Source organism: Sphaerodactylus townsendi, linkage group LG03 (genome assembly GCF_021028975.2).
Source record: "Sphaerodactylus townsendi isolate TG3544 linkage group LG03, MPM_Stown_v2.3, whole genome shotgun sequence".
NCBI lineage: Eukaryota > Metazoa > Chordata > Lepidosauria > Squamata > Sphaerodactylidae > Sphaerodactylus > Sphaerodactylus townsendi.
The window spans coordinates 16,461,445-16,476,620 of NC_059427.1; the positions used below are offsets into that span (position 1 = coordinate 16,461,445).

The 15,176-nt window shown below is 46.7% G+C and overlaps 1 protein-coding gene across 4 annotated transcripts; it reads right to left on the reverse strand.

Annotated features, from left to right (window-relative positions):
• Nucleotides 1-280: 280 nt before the first annotated feature.
• Nucleotides 281-12,228, reverse strand: LOC125430156 (zinc finger protein 345-like). Of its 4 annotated transcripts, none has more exons than XM_048491947.1 (5): nucleotides 12,109-12,228; nucleotides 9,675-9,783; nucleotides 8,163-8,231; nucleotides 6,451-6,564; nucleotides 281-4,509 (listed from the first exon to the last, which is right to left on the reverse strand). In XM_048491947.1, the coding sequence occupies exons 2-5, from the start codon at nucleotides 9,706-9,708 to the stop codon at nucleotides 2,225-2,227; spliced, it is 2,502 nt and encodes an 833-aa protein (XP_048347904.1). In that variant the 5' UTR covers nucleotides 9,709-9,783; nucleotides 12,109-12,228; the 3' UTR covers nucleotides 281-2,224. The 4 variants fall into 4 exon arrangements, with proteins under 4 accessions (XP_048347904.1, XP_048347903.1, XP_048347906.1 ...); XM_048491946.1 differs by having other exon boundaries at nucleotides 8,163-8,234; XM_048491949.1 differs by lacking the exon at nucleotides 6,451-6,564.
• Between the last annotated feature and the right edge of the window lie 2,948 nt (nucleotides 12,229-15,176).

The window sequence follows — 15,176 nt, forward strand, 5'->3', positions numbered from 1 at the left end:
TTTCAGTACGCCATGGGCCTGACTTTGCATATTGCTGTGTCATGTGTTTGCCTTATGTTATTACTATTAATATACTAACATTTGGGTGCTGTGTGGTTTCCGGGCTGTATGGCCATGTTCTAGCAGCATTCTCTCCTGACGTTTCGCCTGCATCTGTGGCTGGCATCTTCAGAGGATCTGAAGCCAGCCACAGATGCAGGCGAAACGTCAGGAGAGAATGCTGCTAGAACACGGCCATACAGCCCGGAAACCACACAGCACCCAAGTGATTCCGGCCGTGAAAGCCTTCGACAATACAATATACTAACAAATGGGTGGAGCTGAGGCTTAGTGGCCAGAGCATCTGGTTTGCCTACCAAAGGTCTTGGGTTCAATCCCTGGTATCTCCAGCTAAAAAAGACCAGTTATTAAACAATATGAAAGGCCACTACCCGAAACCCCAGAGAACTGCTGTCTGTTGTAGTAGGAAACACTGACCTTGATAGAACAATGTTCTGTCTTGGCATAAGGTAGCTTCTTGTGTCCAAATAATTGTTTGGTAAAAGATTATTGACTTATACGGTCTGAAGATAAATCAAGAGAATCTTGCTGCATGTCTGCTTATCTCAAAGGTTGATCTTGGGATCGAGAGGTTAAAAGCCAAAGCCGCTTTGATATACAATCACCCTCATGAATGAACTTGGGAGACTAAACGGTGCCTGTGAGCACAGAGTTAAGGGTAGCAGTTATCCGTCATTAAATTATCCAGAACGACAGGAGGGTTCCTATGCATTTGAAAATCTGATCCACAGTGCAATAGCAGGCAGAGTTATTGTAGTTGAAACCCACTCCATTCATTGCAGAGTTACTCCACTCCAAGCCCCCAGTTGGCTGAGATCAAAGTAACTGCAATCCCTGTATGAAAGTTCTGGACCTTCCCTTCCCTATCATTGCTGTTCTCATTCCTTAGACCTTCCAAGAATCCGAACACCCCACTTAAGGTTGATTTCTGAAGGGAAATGCTAATGATCTGAGATAGCCTTGGATGCCACATCCTTGAAAGTTCTGCCTCCTAAACACAGTAGAACAGGAACAGGCAGCAATGGCTCTTTGGAAGTGGAAATGCACTCTGCACATGGTCAAAGGCCCACATATTCTAGGGCTAGATTTGAAAGCTGAATCCTGGCGATCCCTGGATCAAGTTATGGCTGCAGGGGCAATTAATTCCATTTGGGGAATATTCACTCATACAACTGAGCAAGTGGGTGGTGTGTGTGTGTCCAATTTTTGGCCTCCCACTCTAGTAGCACCTCTAACAGCAGCTTTAGATGTAGATGCTTGTGAGTTATATTTATTGGCATGCTGTGAACAGCACCACCTGCTGACTTCTTTAGATCCAGCTGCTATTCAAACACAAGAACAGATTGGTTTTTCCCCTTTCTCAGTCAGCATCGTTACTAAAACTGGGATGTAATGGGGAGGTGGGGGTGAGGACGACAGCAATGCCTTTCAAAATGCGAGAGAAGGAACTGACCCTTTCTAAACAGGGAGCTCCCCCCTTTACTTAGCACCTTTATTTGGTTTTAAAAAAGCCTAGTCAGACTGGGGCCTCAGAGAAAATATTGGGAGGTAGGGTCTGATGGAAGAATAATGTTTAAATAACTGAGGGGCGGGAGTTTTTCTGCTAAGGCCTTATATGACTATTTGATAAGTGATTCAAAGTTGGATTTGGGATTTCTGGATTCAAATTCACCTATCCTATGGCTTCACTCCCCAGTTGTTCAGCCTGGTGCCCTCTCTGTCTCAGCCTGTTTCCAATATTCAGAGTTAAGAATCAATTTTGAAGTTTCAAACACATGGTGCAGCCCATCTGGGACTGTACCACCTCAGAATGTAGGGGAGTAGGAGTTAACACATGCCTGAATGCCTCCTTTCTATAGAAATCAAGTTCCTCTGAAGGAAAGACTCTTAACATAACATGCTTCTCAATGTGTTGGAGGTTTGCTGGGATGGAGGGTAATGAGAAGGGGTATTCCAATACGATGACTCTTGTTCCACAAACCCCACATCAGAATTCTAAAGTGGCACAATCATCCTAGCAGGACTATGCCATGCAGGTTTCTTAACAGCTGAATCATTCTGGATTTTTAATGGCCAGATAGTTCTGAACACAGAGGAGAGAGTGAAAGGATGATTACCATTTCTTTCCAACAAACAACTCCGGAAGTCAAGGTCAGACAACAACTCAAGATGTGGTGGGAGGCTGTGGCCAGCCCTCTTGGGTTAGGGTAGATGCCCAGCCAGAGCTACTTTCCCCCAGTCTCCATGGATCTGGAGGCAAGAACCCTTTCATGCCCCATCCCCGCAGACCCCCAGCTGGGGCAGCATTGGGGATGGGGCCTTGGAAGTGAATTGGGACCTCGGGCCATGTGGAAGTGACTGGGGTGTTGCTGTTCCTGTCTCCCTCATTCCACCAAGGAGGCATGAGTGAAAGCGGGGGTTCTGGAAGAGCAGGCAGTGGCTCCTTGGGGTGTTTAGCACTGGAGGAAGAGGAGAGGCCTTTCCCTGCCTCACTTCCTCCCTGTGTCCCTCTCTTCAAAAGCCCAACAGCAGAGTGAGTGCGCTGGTGGCGATTCCGATGGGAACTGCGGCTGAAGCACTTCCCACACTCGGGGCACTGGTAAGGCTTTTCGCCTGTGTGCACCCGCCGGTGCCTTTCCAGGTGGGAGATGAAGCCAAAACTCTTCCCGCAGACAGTGCACTCGTATGGCTTCTCACCCCAATGAGTTCGCTGGTGCGTGTGCAGCTGAGCGCTGGCCACAAACCGCTTCCCACACTCCTTGCACTTGTGAGGCTTCCCACTAGAGTGGGTCCTTTGGTGCTGGAGGAGGGTGGAGCTGACGCTGAAGCTTTTCCCACACTCGTTACAGCGATAAGGCTTCTCTCCAGTGTGGATTCTCCGGTGCCTATCCAAGTGAGAGCTGACACTGAAGCTCTTCCCACAGTCACTGCACTCGTACGGTTTTTCCCCTGTATGGATTCGCCGGTGCCTTTCCAAGTGGGAAGTCCAGCTGAAGCTTTTCCCACAATCAGGGCACCGGTAGCGCTTGCTCTCGGCCATGTGGGATTTCTGGTGCTTCACCAATGACCCCAGTTCTCCATAGGTTTTCCCACATTCGGCACACTTGTGCGGCCTGTCAGGAGAGTGCACGCGCTGGTGCCTTTCCAGGTGGGAGCTGACACTGAAAGCTTTGCCACACTCTTCACACCGGTATGGCTTCTCTCCTGTATGGATTCTCTTGTGTTTGATGAGAGCTGAGCACCAGCTGAATTTTTTCCCGCACTCCGGGCACTGATAAGGCCTTTCTCCTGTGTGGATTCTCTGGTGTTTTACCAGCGATGAACTTTGACCAAAACCTTTCCCACAGTCAGGGCACTTATAAGGTTTCTCACTCCAAATTGGTGGCGAGGGTGGAGGCAGAGGCTCAGGGACAGCCCGCTTGCGGCTACATTCTGCGCATTTTGTGGGGTCTCTGCCCCCATTTGGGGATGTCTGGAGGTGGTGGAGGGTAGCTGAGCTGAGGTAGAAATTCTTCCCGCAGTCCATGCACTGGCGTGGCTTCTCCCCCGTGTGGATTCTCTGGTGCCTATAGAGGTGGGAGCTGCGGCTGAAACTCTTCCCACAGTCTATGCATTGATAGGGCCTCTCTCCTGTGTGGATTCTCTGGTGTCTCTCCAGGTGGGAAGTGAAGCTGAAGCTCTTCCCACAGTCTGGGCACTCATAGGGCTTCTGACCCAGGTGTTTCCTTTGGTGAGCCACAAGGTTAGAACTGACATTGAAGCCCTTCCCGCAGTCCTCACACTGATAGGGCTTGTCATTGGTGTGGGTTCTCTGGTGCTGAACCAAGGTGGAGCTGACAGTGAAGCTTTTCCCACACAATTTGCACTGATAGGGCTTCTCCCCTGTGTGGATCCTCCGGTGCCTCTCCAGGTGTGACCCAACACTGAATGCCTTCCCACACTCTTTGCATTCATAGGGTTTCTCTCCTGTGTGGATCCTTCGGTGCCTCTCAAGGTGGGAGGTCCAGCTGAAGCTTTTCCCACAGTCCTCACACTTGTACGGCTTGTCACCTACATGGCATTTACGGTGCTTGGCTAGAGCATCTGCTTCTGAGAAGCTCTTCTCACACCCGTCACACTTGTGGGGCTTCTTGTCCAAATGAAGCCTCTGATGCCTCAGGAGGTTGGACTTCTGGCTGAAGCTTTTGCCACACTCGGCACACTGGTGGCCTCTCTCGCCCCCTTGCGTTTTCCCAGGGGGCAAGAAGGGTTTGGAGATACCCACTGTCTGAGGGAGCAGTTTCATCAGCTGCTCCTTTTCTTCAGTTGCTGTGCTTCCCAGTCTCTCTGTTGACTGGCTCTCTCCCTCCACTGGATTCCCATCTAGAGAGCTCTTTGCTCTTAGCACCGTTTTGCTTGGAGCTTCTTGCTGAGGTAGATCCCCCTCATTTTTTCTACTCAGATCATCACCTGAGGACATAAATTCATAAAAGAGGATGAAACAAACTAACAAAGGACAGGTCCATCAGTGGGTAGTTATCAACGTACTCACGTAGAACATTTTTATTTATTTATTAGATTTCTAACCCACGCTCCCCTGTTGCAACAGATTCAGAGCAGCTAATGTCAGCATCATCATTTCCAATAAGAATCAACATTAATAGTAAAACGACAGTCAAACACTAATTCAGCCTGGTGAAACGCTCAGTTAAGTGAAACCAGGACCCTGCAAATTTAGTAGAATTTCCCACAGGCTCCAAGACAGAGCTGTTCTGTCAGGCCCATGGCTGAGGACAGCAATAGATAGCCATCTTGTTGGCCTCCCCCCCCCACCCTTCCCCGTCCCCACAACATGACTGTTAAAGAGATATTGGGTGGAAGGTATTAGGCTGATTGCTTTACCCTCATTTTACATGGGGCTAAGGATAAGGTTTGTACTGAAATGTTTTATGGGCTTTATATTTTTGTATCATGAATTCTTCACTGTAAACCGCCCTGAGCTCGCCTGGGGAAGGGTGGCCTAGCAGACTAATAAACGAATAAAGAGGCAGTATATTTTTGAATATCAGAAACAATTGATAGCTATGTGGTGTATTGGTCAGAGCGGTGGACTAGGCTCTGGGAGATCTGGATTCAAATTCAGACACCCACTCTGTCATGGTGAAACTGTACCCAAAGATGCATTCCGCCCAACCTCCTTCTCAGGGTTTATGTGAGGATGAATTGGGAAAAGGAAGAAGAGTAGAAGTGTTTGGATTTATATCCCCCCTTTCTCTCCTGTAAGGAGACTCAAAGGGGTTTACAATCTCCTTTCCCCTCCCCCTCCCCCAACAAACACTCTGTGAGGTAGGTGGGGCTGAGAGAGCTCCAAAGAACTGTGACTAGCCCAAAGTCACCAAATTGGAATGTGTTGGAGTGCACAGGCTAATCTGGTTCACCCAATAAGCCTCCACAGCTCAAGTGGCAGAGCGGGGAATCAAACCCAGTTCTCCAGATTAGAGTGCACCTGCACCACACTGGCTGGTGTAGGACCACCTATGCTGCTTTGAGCTCCTTGGAGCAAAGGCGGGATAAAATAGCCTGATTCTAGAGAGCTGAAGGGGGAAAGTTACCCATGTCCTATAATATGGGAGGATCCCAGAGATAGCTGGCTGGCTGGCTGATTTAAGAAACAGAATAGTAGTAGTAGTAGTAGTAGTAGTAGTAGTAGTAGTAGTAGTAGTAGTAGTAGTAGTAGTAGTAGTAGTAGTAGTAGTAGTAGTAGTAGTAGTAGTAGTGGAAGAGGAAGAGGAAGAGGAAGAGGAAGAGGAAGAGGAGGAGGAGTTTGGATTTATATCCCCCTTTCTCTCCTGCAGGAGACTCAAAGGGGCTTACAATCTCCTTGCCCTTCCCCCCTCACAACAAACACCCTGTGAGGTAGGTGGGGCTGAGAGAGCTCCGAGAAGCTGTGACTAGCCCAAGGTCACCCAGCTGGCGTGTGTGGGAGTGTACAGGCTAATCTGAATTCCCCAGATAAGCCTCCACAGCTCAGGTGGCAGAGCTGGGAATCAAATCAGGTGGCAGAGCTGGGAATATGGAATTTATGAATATTTGTTTATTCAGTACCACTAAATGACCCAAACGATTTCAATGGAAAGTATGTCTGTGCAGAGGCAGGAAAGCTGTGCGTGAGTGTGTGTGTGGATGTGGGTATTGATCTGCCCCCACTCATCACACTAAGAAGTTACCACTGGCATCAAGCAATTATTCAGTGGGGATGCCAACCACCCTTAGGACTCCCCAAGACTCAGATATGCTGCTTCCCCCATTACTGAACAGCATCTCCATTCAGCTCTTCCCAGGCAGAATCTGCTGCCATCCCATTTCAGGAAACATGCTTTGCAGTCCTGTTTTGACGAATCGGTTCCTCACCTGGACTGGCCTCCTTCAGAATCTCCCTGCCCTCCGACTCCTGAAGTTCTGGAACCCACAGATCCTCCCCTCGGTCCATCCAAGAGAGCAGATCAGGCTTAGAAAGTGGAAATCCTGCACAGGAGATTTTAAAAAGGAGGGGGCTTTACTCCCTTGGACAGTATCCTGTTCCCTTCATGAGTGATGGTGTTCCCCTGGTCATGTTGAATCATACTTTGAATTCCTATTAGCCTGGAATGTGCCACTTATGAATGCCATTCCTCTAGGCCAGGAAGAGGAAGTGGATCATTTTACAGTGAAATGTCCCCTCTCAACAGGTTGGGTTTTAGATTGTTATTACATGAATTTTTATTACATGAATGTGGATTAAAAAAAACTAAAAACAACAAGGATCGGAAAGGACAATATAACACACCCAGCTATAATCGCCATTCTCTTTTTTCCTGTTTCCACGCATTTGCCAAAATTTTTCTAGAATCTGGCAGAACTCATTCTGCGAAAATGCCCAATGTGTGTCTTCAGGCAGGGGGAGAGATTCTGAAATGCAATCAAGCGGACACCCCTCCACAGCGGCTATAGGCCCAATTCCCCTCCCACCCACCCCCCAAAAAACAACAACTCAAATTATTGAGAAAGAATCTGATTGGAAAGATTTCACTGCTAGATTTCTATTTCTGCTATGTTAATCTGCAATTATGTAAATAGATATTTTACCTACTGCTGTATTTCTGACTGTGCTTTATTGAGATGCCTTTAAGTGTATTTTGTTATGGCTGTGCTACTTTTGATCAAAATATTTTAATTATCATGCAGTTGTTTTAGCTTTATGAGCTTGGATAAACTATTCCTCTGGAGGCAGTACTATTGGAGAACTCTGGATGGGGTAGCTCTACACTAAGAGATCATGTAAAAGCTTGGAGATGATTCTGCCAATAGAGTAGCAGATAGATGCCGCTGCCAAGTATGCCTTCTTTCACTTGTGCCTGTTTCATAAAGTGATCCCCTGTTTAAATTCTACCTATGTAGCCATGCTGATTCAGGTTACCATAAACTTGCAGCTAGATTACTGCAATGTACTTTGCATAGGGCTGCCCCTGAAGACAACACGAAACTCTCATTGGTTGGGAACGCAGCAACCTCCCTCTTAAAGAAAGTTGTTTTCAGCATGCAACAATGGTATTACAGAATTTACACTGGCTACTATTTTGTTCTGAGACTCCTGGTTATATTTTAAATCTTTGCACAGTCCAGGATTTATATACCTGAACGTCCATCATTCCCTGCACAGGCCAACTCATTTCAACATGCTAACTCCTCTTTTTTCAAGCCTACCAACTGTGGCAGCCCCTTGCAGCTTTCTCAGTGATAGCCTGGGAGCCTGAATGGGATAGAACATGTGGTCTAGCACACTAGTGGGCCACTGCAAGTAGCAGAGTGCTGGACTAGATGGGCTCTGGTCTGATCCAGCAGGCTTGTTCTTATGTTAACATCCAAGCCCCATCATTTCTTCCTGTATTCAACCTGTTCTGTAGTCTTTTCTAAAAAGAGATTATAGTCTGAATTAGTTGGACTAAGTCTAATTCAGCTTTAGGCAGCCCTGCCAAAGAACATACAAAGTTTATTCTAAGCAGATTTTGATTGCATGAAATGGATTAAGACAGTGAGGCAATATCAGTACTTTCAGGGTCTTGCACTGAGCGGTCTCAGCTTACCCGATGCCAGTCCTCTCCGGTGAGACTCAGCCAGCGCAGTGATCCGAGGCAGACTAATAGCCATCTCTTCTGCTAACAAGAAAAAGGAGAGAATCCCATCAGGACATCAGGTGGGTTGGTCCACTGTTCTAATTGGTTCTTCGGTTTAGGGCATCTTAATGTTTCTCCTTCCACCCTGCTGACAAATTACCCCACTGCATTCTACTAAGACCCCTTACATTTTCCTGCTTTTAAGGACAACTAAGTTATGTTAAGTTCCACTGCTGTGCTGAAGCCTGAAGGGAAGACAGCACCTGTGATCATGAACTGGGGAGTGGCGACTGGAATCCCAGCCATGTTAGACACAGCCCCATCCTCTGCGATTGATTGCATTACATTATAAAAAAATACGCGAGCCAGCCACAACATGGAGGGACAACAGCTCAGTGGTCTAGCACACAGTTTGATGCTGAAAAGTCCCAGGTTCAGTTCTCATGTTTCTCATGTTTCAGGAGCCCAGGTAGAAGGTGATAGGAAGTACCCATCTCTAAAGACGGCTGGGAATTACCCCGGGCCACGGTTGCTGCTTGGGATGGGGGGAGGCGAAACCAGCGGATGCCGCCGAGTGAGGGCAGAAGGGAGAAAGGAGTCACAGCTATAATGATGATGACATTTACATAGTTGCAACTGTACCACACTGTATAGAATTGTTTGTTTGTATTGTGCCCCCCTGTGCCCCCCTTCTGTTCTTCTGTTCTTGTCTCTGCCTATATTTATACCTTATTGATGGAGCTAGCAGTCTTCTCGTTGGGGAGGGTTTTTAACAATGGGGGTGCCTTTGAATTTTTGAAATCTGACATTTGAATCTGATTTTAAATTTGTATTAACCGCCGTTTTTAAAAAAGGGATTGGTAATTTATTTGTATGGAAGTTTAATTGTTTAATCTTGTTTGTGTTTAGTTGTATTATGATTTGATTTTGTTGTGCACTGCCCAGAGCCCTTCGGGGATAGGGCGGTATATAAGATTAAACAATCTATCAATCAATCAATCAATCAATAAAAATTGGCCCGTCATAAAGAATCTAACCACACTTTTATACTTGATCCCAAATATGAGTGATATGATTATTCTCTTTCCTTGAGAGGCTAATACCGCTTACCAAGCATCTACATAAACATTGTGATATGTTATCACTAACAAACAGTGACCTGCATTCATCCAGAGACACTATCAGAGTGTGATCTGTTCCCCAGATCTCTGAAGAACTAACAGGGGCACATTCATGGCAGATCAGTCTACCAAAACGATAGACCTTGAAAGCTATCTGGAACCTTCATGCTCAGAGGTAGCATATCTCGGAATACCAGGCTGCAGACAAAAATAACTTGGAAATGCCTTCTTGCCCTGTTTAAGGACTTCTTGGGTATCTCACTGGTCACTGCTGACAACAGAGGATAGACCTTTGGTATGACCTATCAGTGATGTTCTTATGGCCCACAGTTCTTCACTGAAGAGCTAGCTGTATGCTTACCCAAAGAGATGAGCGTCTCATAATTCCCCTGCATGGTGTTCCAGTGAAGCCTTCAGGAAGGAGATGCTGTTCTTGGCTGAAGAACAATCGATTTCTTGGTCCTTGGCATCTGAAACAATAAGCAACCCACCTATTCAAGTGATCCTAACTCCCTGACCATCTACAGTTGAAAAAAAAATGACATTTATATTTTCCTAACTTCATTTCTTTTTCATTTCCTTTTGAAAAAGTAGATGCTGCAGGGTTTAGAACCTTTAGAATAAAACAAGATATAAATTACTGGGCCTGATCTTGTCAGATCTCAGAAGCTAACCAGGATCTATCCCAGCAAGTATTTAGAGGGAGACCTCAAAGGAATACCAGGGATGTGATGTGGAGGCAGGCAATGGCAAACCACCTCTGAACATCTCTTGCCTTGAAAAACCTACAGAGGTCACATAAGTCAGCTGTGATTTGATGACAAAATAAATAAATAAATCACGCATTTCCCGGATCTATTTATTTATTTAGAGTTTTTTATACCACCTCCTGATCAAGGTTTTTTTATACCACGTCCTGATCAAGGACGCTTATATTAAGAAACAATATCACACAGTTTGATTAATATTTAGCATTATTTCCTTAACTTGCAACCAAATATCTTCATTTTTAAAATCCTTCAAAAATCATATTTTAAAATGGAAGTGAGAATATTCAAATTTCAATTGTAGAGTGAATATATATTTAAATATGTATAAAACTCCAGTTCAGATTAGCCAAGAGAATTCCCAAATTCAGGAGCATATAATTTCATATCAGCTGATTCCAGGATCTACAATTAGCAGCAGCTGGTCCATGGGGGCTGCTCTGGACCCCGGAGGCAGCCTGAGGGGAGTGGTGGGGGGAGTGATTCTCCAGCCCGCCCTGCTGCCTGCACCGGGGGCATTTGTGTCTATCTTGCCCTGTGGTAGCTTCGCCTATGACTAAGCATATCAAGATCCTCTGAAGATGCCAGCCACTGATGCAGGCGAAACATCAGGAGAAAATGCTACCATACAGCCTGGAAACCACACAACACCCCATATCAAGTTTAGTGAGCCTCTAACTAAGAAATCAATAGCTTCCAACCCCAAATTTGGCCCACAAGAGAGACTGTCTCCCTCCCTCCGGTTGCCTAGTTGCAGGCAGTTTTCTGAACTGTAAACCTCCTTGAACATAATGGCAGAAAGGCCAGACACACAGGTATCAAACAAACAAGGCTTTTAACTCATTATACCAATACATGCTGTTGCAAAAATGCAAGTGAGGGTGGAGAAGGAATAAACATTTCCAGTTCCGTAGTGTCCATTTTGAAATATAACAACAGAACTGCGTGCAGTATTTCAAATGAGGCGACACCATAGCTTTGTAAAACTGCATTATGATTAGCCATTTCATTTTCAATCCCTTTCCCAACAACTCCCTTTTCCATCATGGCCCAACACCTGGGTCAACATTTTAATTGAGCTCCTATGCTATCCAACCTGCCAGTTAAGATCTGCCTCTCAGGCTCTGCTCTCTGTACCCTTATCTTCAAAGATGAAGTTAGGGCTGACTAGATACAGGGCATTTTCTGTGGTGGCACCTCACCTTCTGAGTGCCCAACCTCTTGAGGCTCACCTGGCACCTGTTTTAGTTTCTTCTTGGCACCATGATAAAACATATATTTACCCAGGCTTTTAATTTATCTTACCAGCTTTTTAATGGTGTGCTTCTGTTTTATGGATAGATTTTATGCTATGTATGCCCAATGGGTTTTTTTAAAAAAACAACAACAACCTTGTACTTATGTACCTATTGTTGTACTTATGTACTTAGTGTTATGTTGTTTTAACTGTAAGCTGTCTTGAGGAGGCCTCAGAAGAGGCAGTGTAGAAATATTCCAAATAAGAAAATAAAAGACTGGATATTTGTGTCTGCTTGCTCCAGAGAGTGATCTTTGGTTCGAAAAAAAGGAGGGAGAAACCTCATCAGGGTGGTTAAAAGATATCAAGGCACAACCTCAGAAGACCATTCCCTCATTGTCTCATGCCATTTCATCCAGAGCCAACGCCACTCCTTGGGTTGAAGTCACAACCAGCAATGCACGTTTGAATCCAGCATTCATTCATGAACATGCACTGGGAACAAATGAGGAAAAACCACGGCTTTCCCAGCCTCCCTGGAAGGATATGAAGCGGAACCTGATTTGTGCAAAGTGCCCTTAGCATCAGCGTCCTTATTGGCATCGGATTTAAGGTGGGTAGAGATCAAGTAGCAGGGCCGGGTTATGGGGGGAGGGGGGGACGGCAACCTCATCCCTTTCCCCCGCCCCTCCTCCGGCTGGATGCTCCTGACATCTCCACCTGAACGTGCATCAGCTAACGCGTCCGTCCCCCCGCAGGAAATGTGCCTCACAAGCCGGGCCAGCTCCCACCTTGGTGAGCCAAAGCAAAGGAGGGCCGCGTCTGCAGAAATAGTCTGCCCAGGCTGGCATGGATCCCCCCGGAGCTGGCAGCAGCTGATCCGGCTCCGGTCTCTCCGCAGCTCCAGCTGCATCCGCGTCACCCAGGAAGCGCAAAGCGCGGCGCTGCCCCGAGCGAGAGGAAAGAGGAAAGAGCCGCTTTGGCTTCCTCCAGCCCTGCCCAGAGCCCTCTGGCGGCTGCAGAGCACCAGGCCTCCTCTGTGGCCTGCTAGAGAAAGCCCGGGGCACGGATCCGCCGGCCTGTGCAAGCTGGAGGCGGTGTCGAGTTTGCAAACAGGAGCTCCCCTGGCTGGCGGGAACTCCTGCAGGTTTCTGTTGGGTATATAGCAGAGACGAACAGAAGAGACAGATTCTCAGTTGCTTTTTATATATGAGTATACTAAAGGGAGGGTTACATGGAGATAAAATAAGAAATCCTTTCTTTCCTGTTACACATCTGCATTACGATATGTTTGGTTTACATCTTGCTACCTAGCTGCTGTCTCACATGATGTTGCTGCCTCGTGTCTCCACTCTGGGTGTTGGGTCTGCTCAAACAAAGAAAGAGTTAACTTTATCATAACTTCAGATGCACGTGTTCACTAACATGTAAGCAATGGCTATCTTTACTAAGCCATAGCTAATCAATCGATCAGGTCATAAACAGTGACTTCAGCAACTTGTTTACATACAAACAGTTAACCCTTTTATAACTGAGTTGTGACAGACCCTTGCAAAATCCCAACAGTTTCACAATTGTCGCCCTCAGCGCGGTGGGGGGTGGTGAGCGATATTGATGGAACCCTTTAACAGGGAAAGGAAAGGTGGGGATTTTTCTTGTTCTGTTGGCTGACATACACACACCTTCCAACATGCCAGACTTAAAATGGAGTTATTCTTCCATACTTCATAGGAAATAGATATGAGGCCTCTTTTCTATCTGAGCATAGAGGCAGACTTTTAAGTGGAACGGTGTGTTCGCCTAGTACTTTAGCTGAGACATAGGGGCTTTCCCCACTGACAGAGTTGAACTAGTTTCTACCTAGGTTCGCCTCAGTGAATCCCCACTGCCACTGAGCTCAGCATTGTTTTGTCTCAGCCCCCCCCCCCCCCGAACTGCGACATCCTTGTCGCAGTTACGAACCTTGCTACTTTTCATGAACAAGGTTGATACCTGCTTCGAAGTAGAAGCATCGAAATGATACCTCATCCGTTTCAACCAATCAGCCAAGCCGCTTTTGTGGTATGCTGAGAATGTAGGAAATGCATAAGTAGAAAGCTGCATGGAAGGTAAACTGTAAAAACTGTAAAAAAAAACAACTTCCCAAGGTTGCCCACCGTATCATCAAGCTCCAATCGAATATTGAGGATCTAAAGAAAATCTGCAGATGATCCTGCTCACTTGAAGCTCTGAAGTCTAGGGTTGGGTCCCACTCAGTTGTGTGGGGACAGTTCCTGGAATTCAGCCTCCACTAAAGTGGAACCTAGTCAACCTTCCATTTTAGTAGGTAGTGAGGGGTACTAGTTAGAGCACCAAATTGGGATCCGGGAGATCCCAGTTCTACTCAGTCCAGGAAACTTGCTGAGTGAAATTAGGCTAGGAACTTTTTGTGCCTCACTTGCCTCGCAGGGTTGTTGTGAGGATAAAACGGAAAATGGGAGAACAATATGTGGAACCGGGAACTCCTTGCAGAAAGGTGGCATTAAAAAGAATTAAGAGATCACTTTTGAGGGGAGTGGGTGGATGGCTTCAACCGCGAAGGGGACCTCATTCATACTGACAGTCAGTGCAGTGTTTTAGTGCTAGAAATTATCTTATCTGCTTCTTTCCAAGGCTGGAAAACTGCGGTCCCAAGAATTATGTCTACTTAAATTACTGTGGGTTTGCCCTGTTTTCCTACACTTTCAATGTAATAAGCAGAGAGGAGTCTGTTCTTAATTCAGTGAATGACCAGCACATTTAATACAAGTATAAACCCTTTTCTCATCTGCAGTTCCAACCATATAATACCCCCCAGCTTCAGTACTGGAACCTGTGGCTTTTAGGACCCAAAGGTGGCTCAGCAGAGGCGGTGGCTCTTTTGAAAAAAAAGGATGAATTCTTAAGTTTAATATACATTACGAGACAGGTGACAGAAGGCATGGATGTGGGGGGCTGCTGAGTTGGGGGAGTGGCATTGTCGAAGCCGTGAACCGATTGTGGAGAGATGATCGAAGCCATTGGTGGAGCGATTTGACATGGCTCTTGGGCAGAGTGGTACTGGAGGAGGCTTGGAAGCATCAAGAATGACCAGCAACAACAAGAGGAGATTTGGAAAGGGGGGAGGGGGAGGTAAAAGATGGGGGTGTCCTCTTTGTGGGGCAGGCCTGGGTGCGCACAGCGTGTCAGCGCCTTGGAAACCAAGATTGGCGCTCGATTAAAGAGTGGTGCATGCTGGGCCAGTGTCTGGAGAGGCGAAAAGTGTCTTGTTCCTGGTCATGGGTGTGGAGAGGGGTGGCAGCCCATTGAAGTGAGGCACAGGAGCCAGTTCCAGGATCTATGGCTATTCTACCCTGAATGTGCCTGATCTTGGAAGCTAAGCAGGGTCAGGCCTGGTTAGTACTTGGATGGGAGACTGCCTGGAAATATTGGGGGCTGTATGCTTTTTGGCCCTACTGCAGTCACTGTGGCAGCCCCTTGCCCTCTCTTTCTCTCCTTCCCACCAGCACCAGACAGTGCGCCGGAGCACTCACACAAACCGTTCATTTACCCTCTGCACACACCGTGTTGCAAAGCTGCACCGCCACTTCGAAAGATGCCCAAAGTTTTCCACTTTTTTTTTCTCGATGCCCACTGTGCTGGATCCAGCCCCCGGGGTTGGGTCCTCTGCTCCAGGCCTCTCAGCGGAGCAATGGACCCCCTGCGGGGTTAACGGACATTTACTTGTGTGTGGGTTTTTTTGCTCAAAGAAAAGTATGATTAACGTAGTGAGGAGGGGGGGCTCAAAAGTTTACAACACAGGCCCTCTGAGAACCTCAAAAAGGGCTAGTGTAAGAAGGGT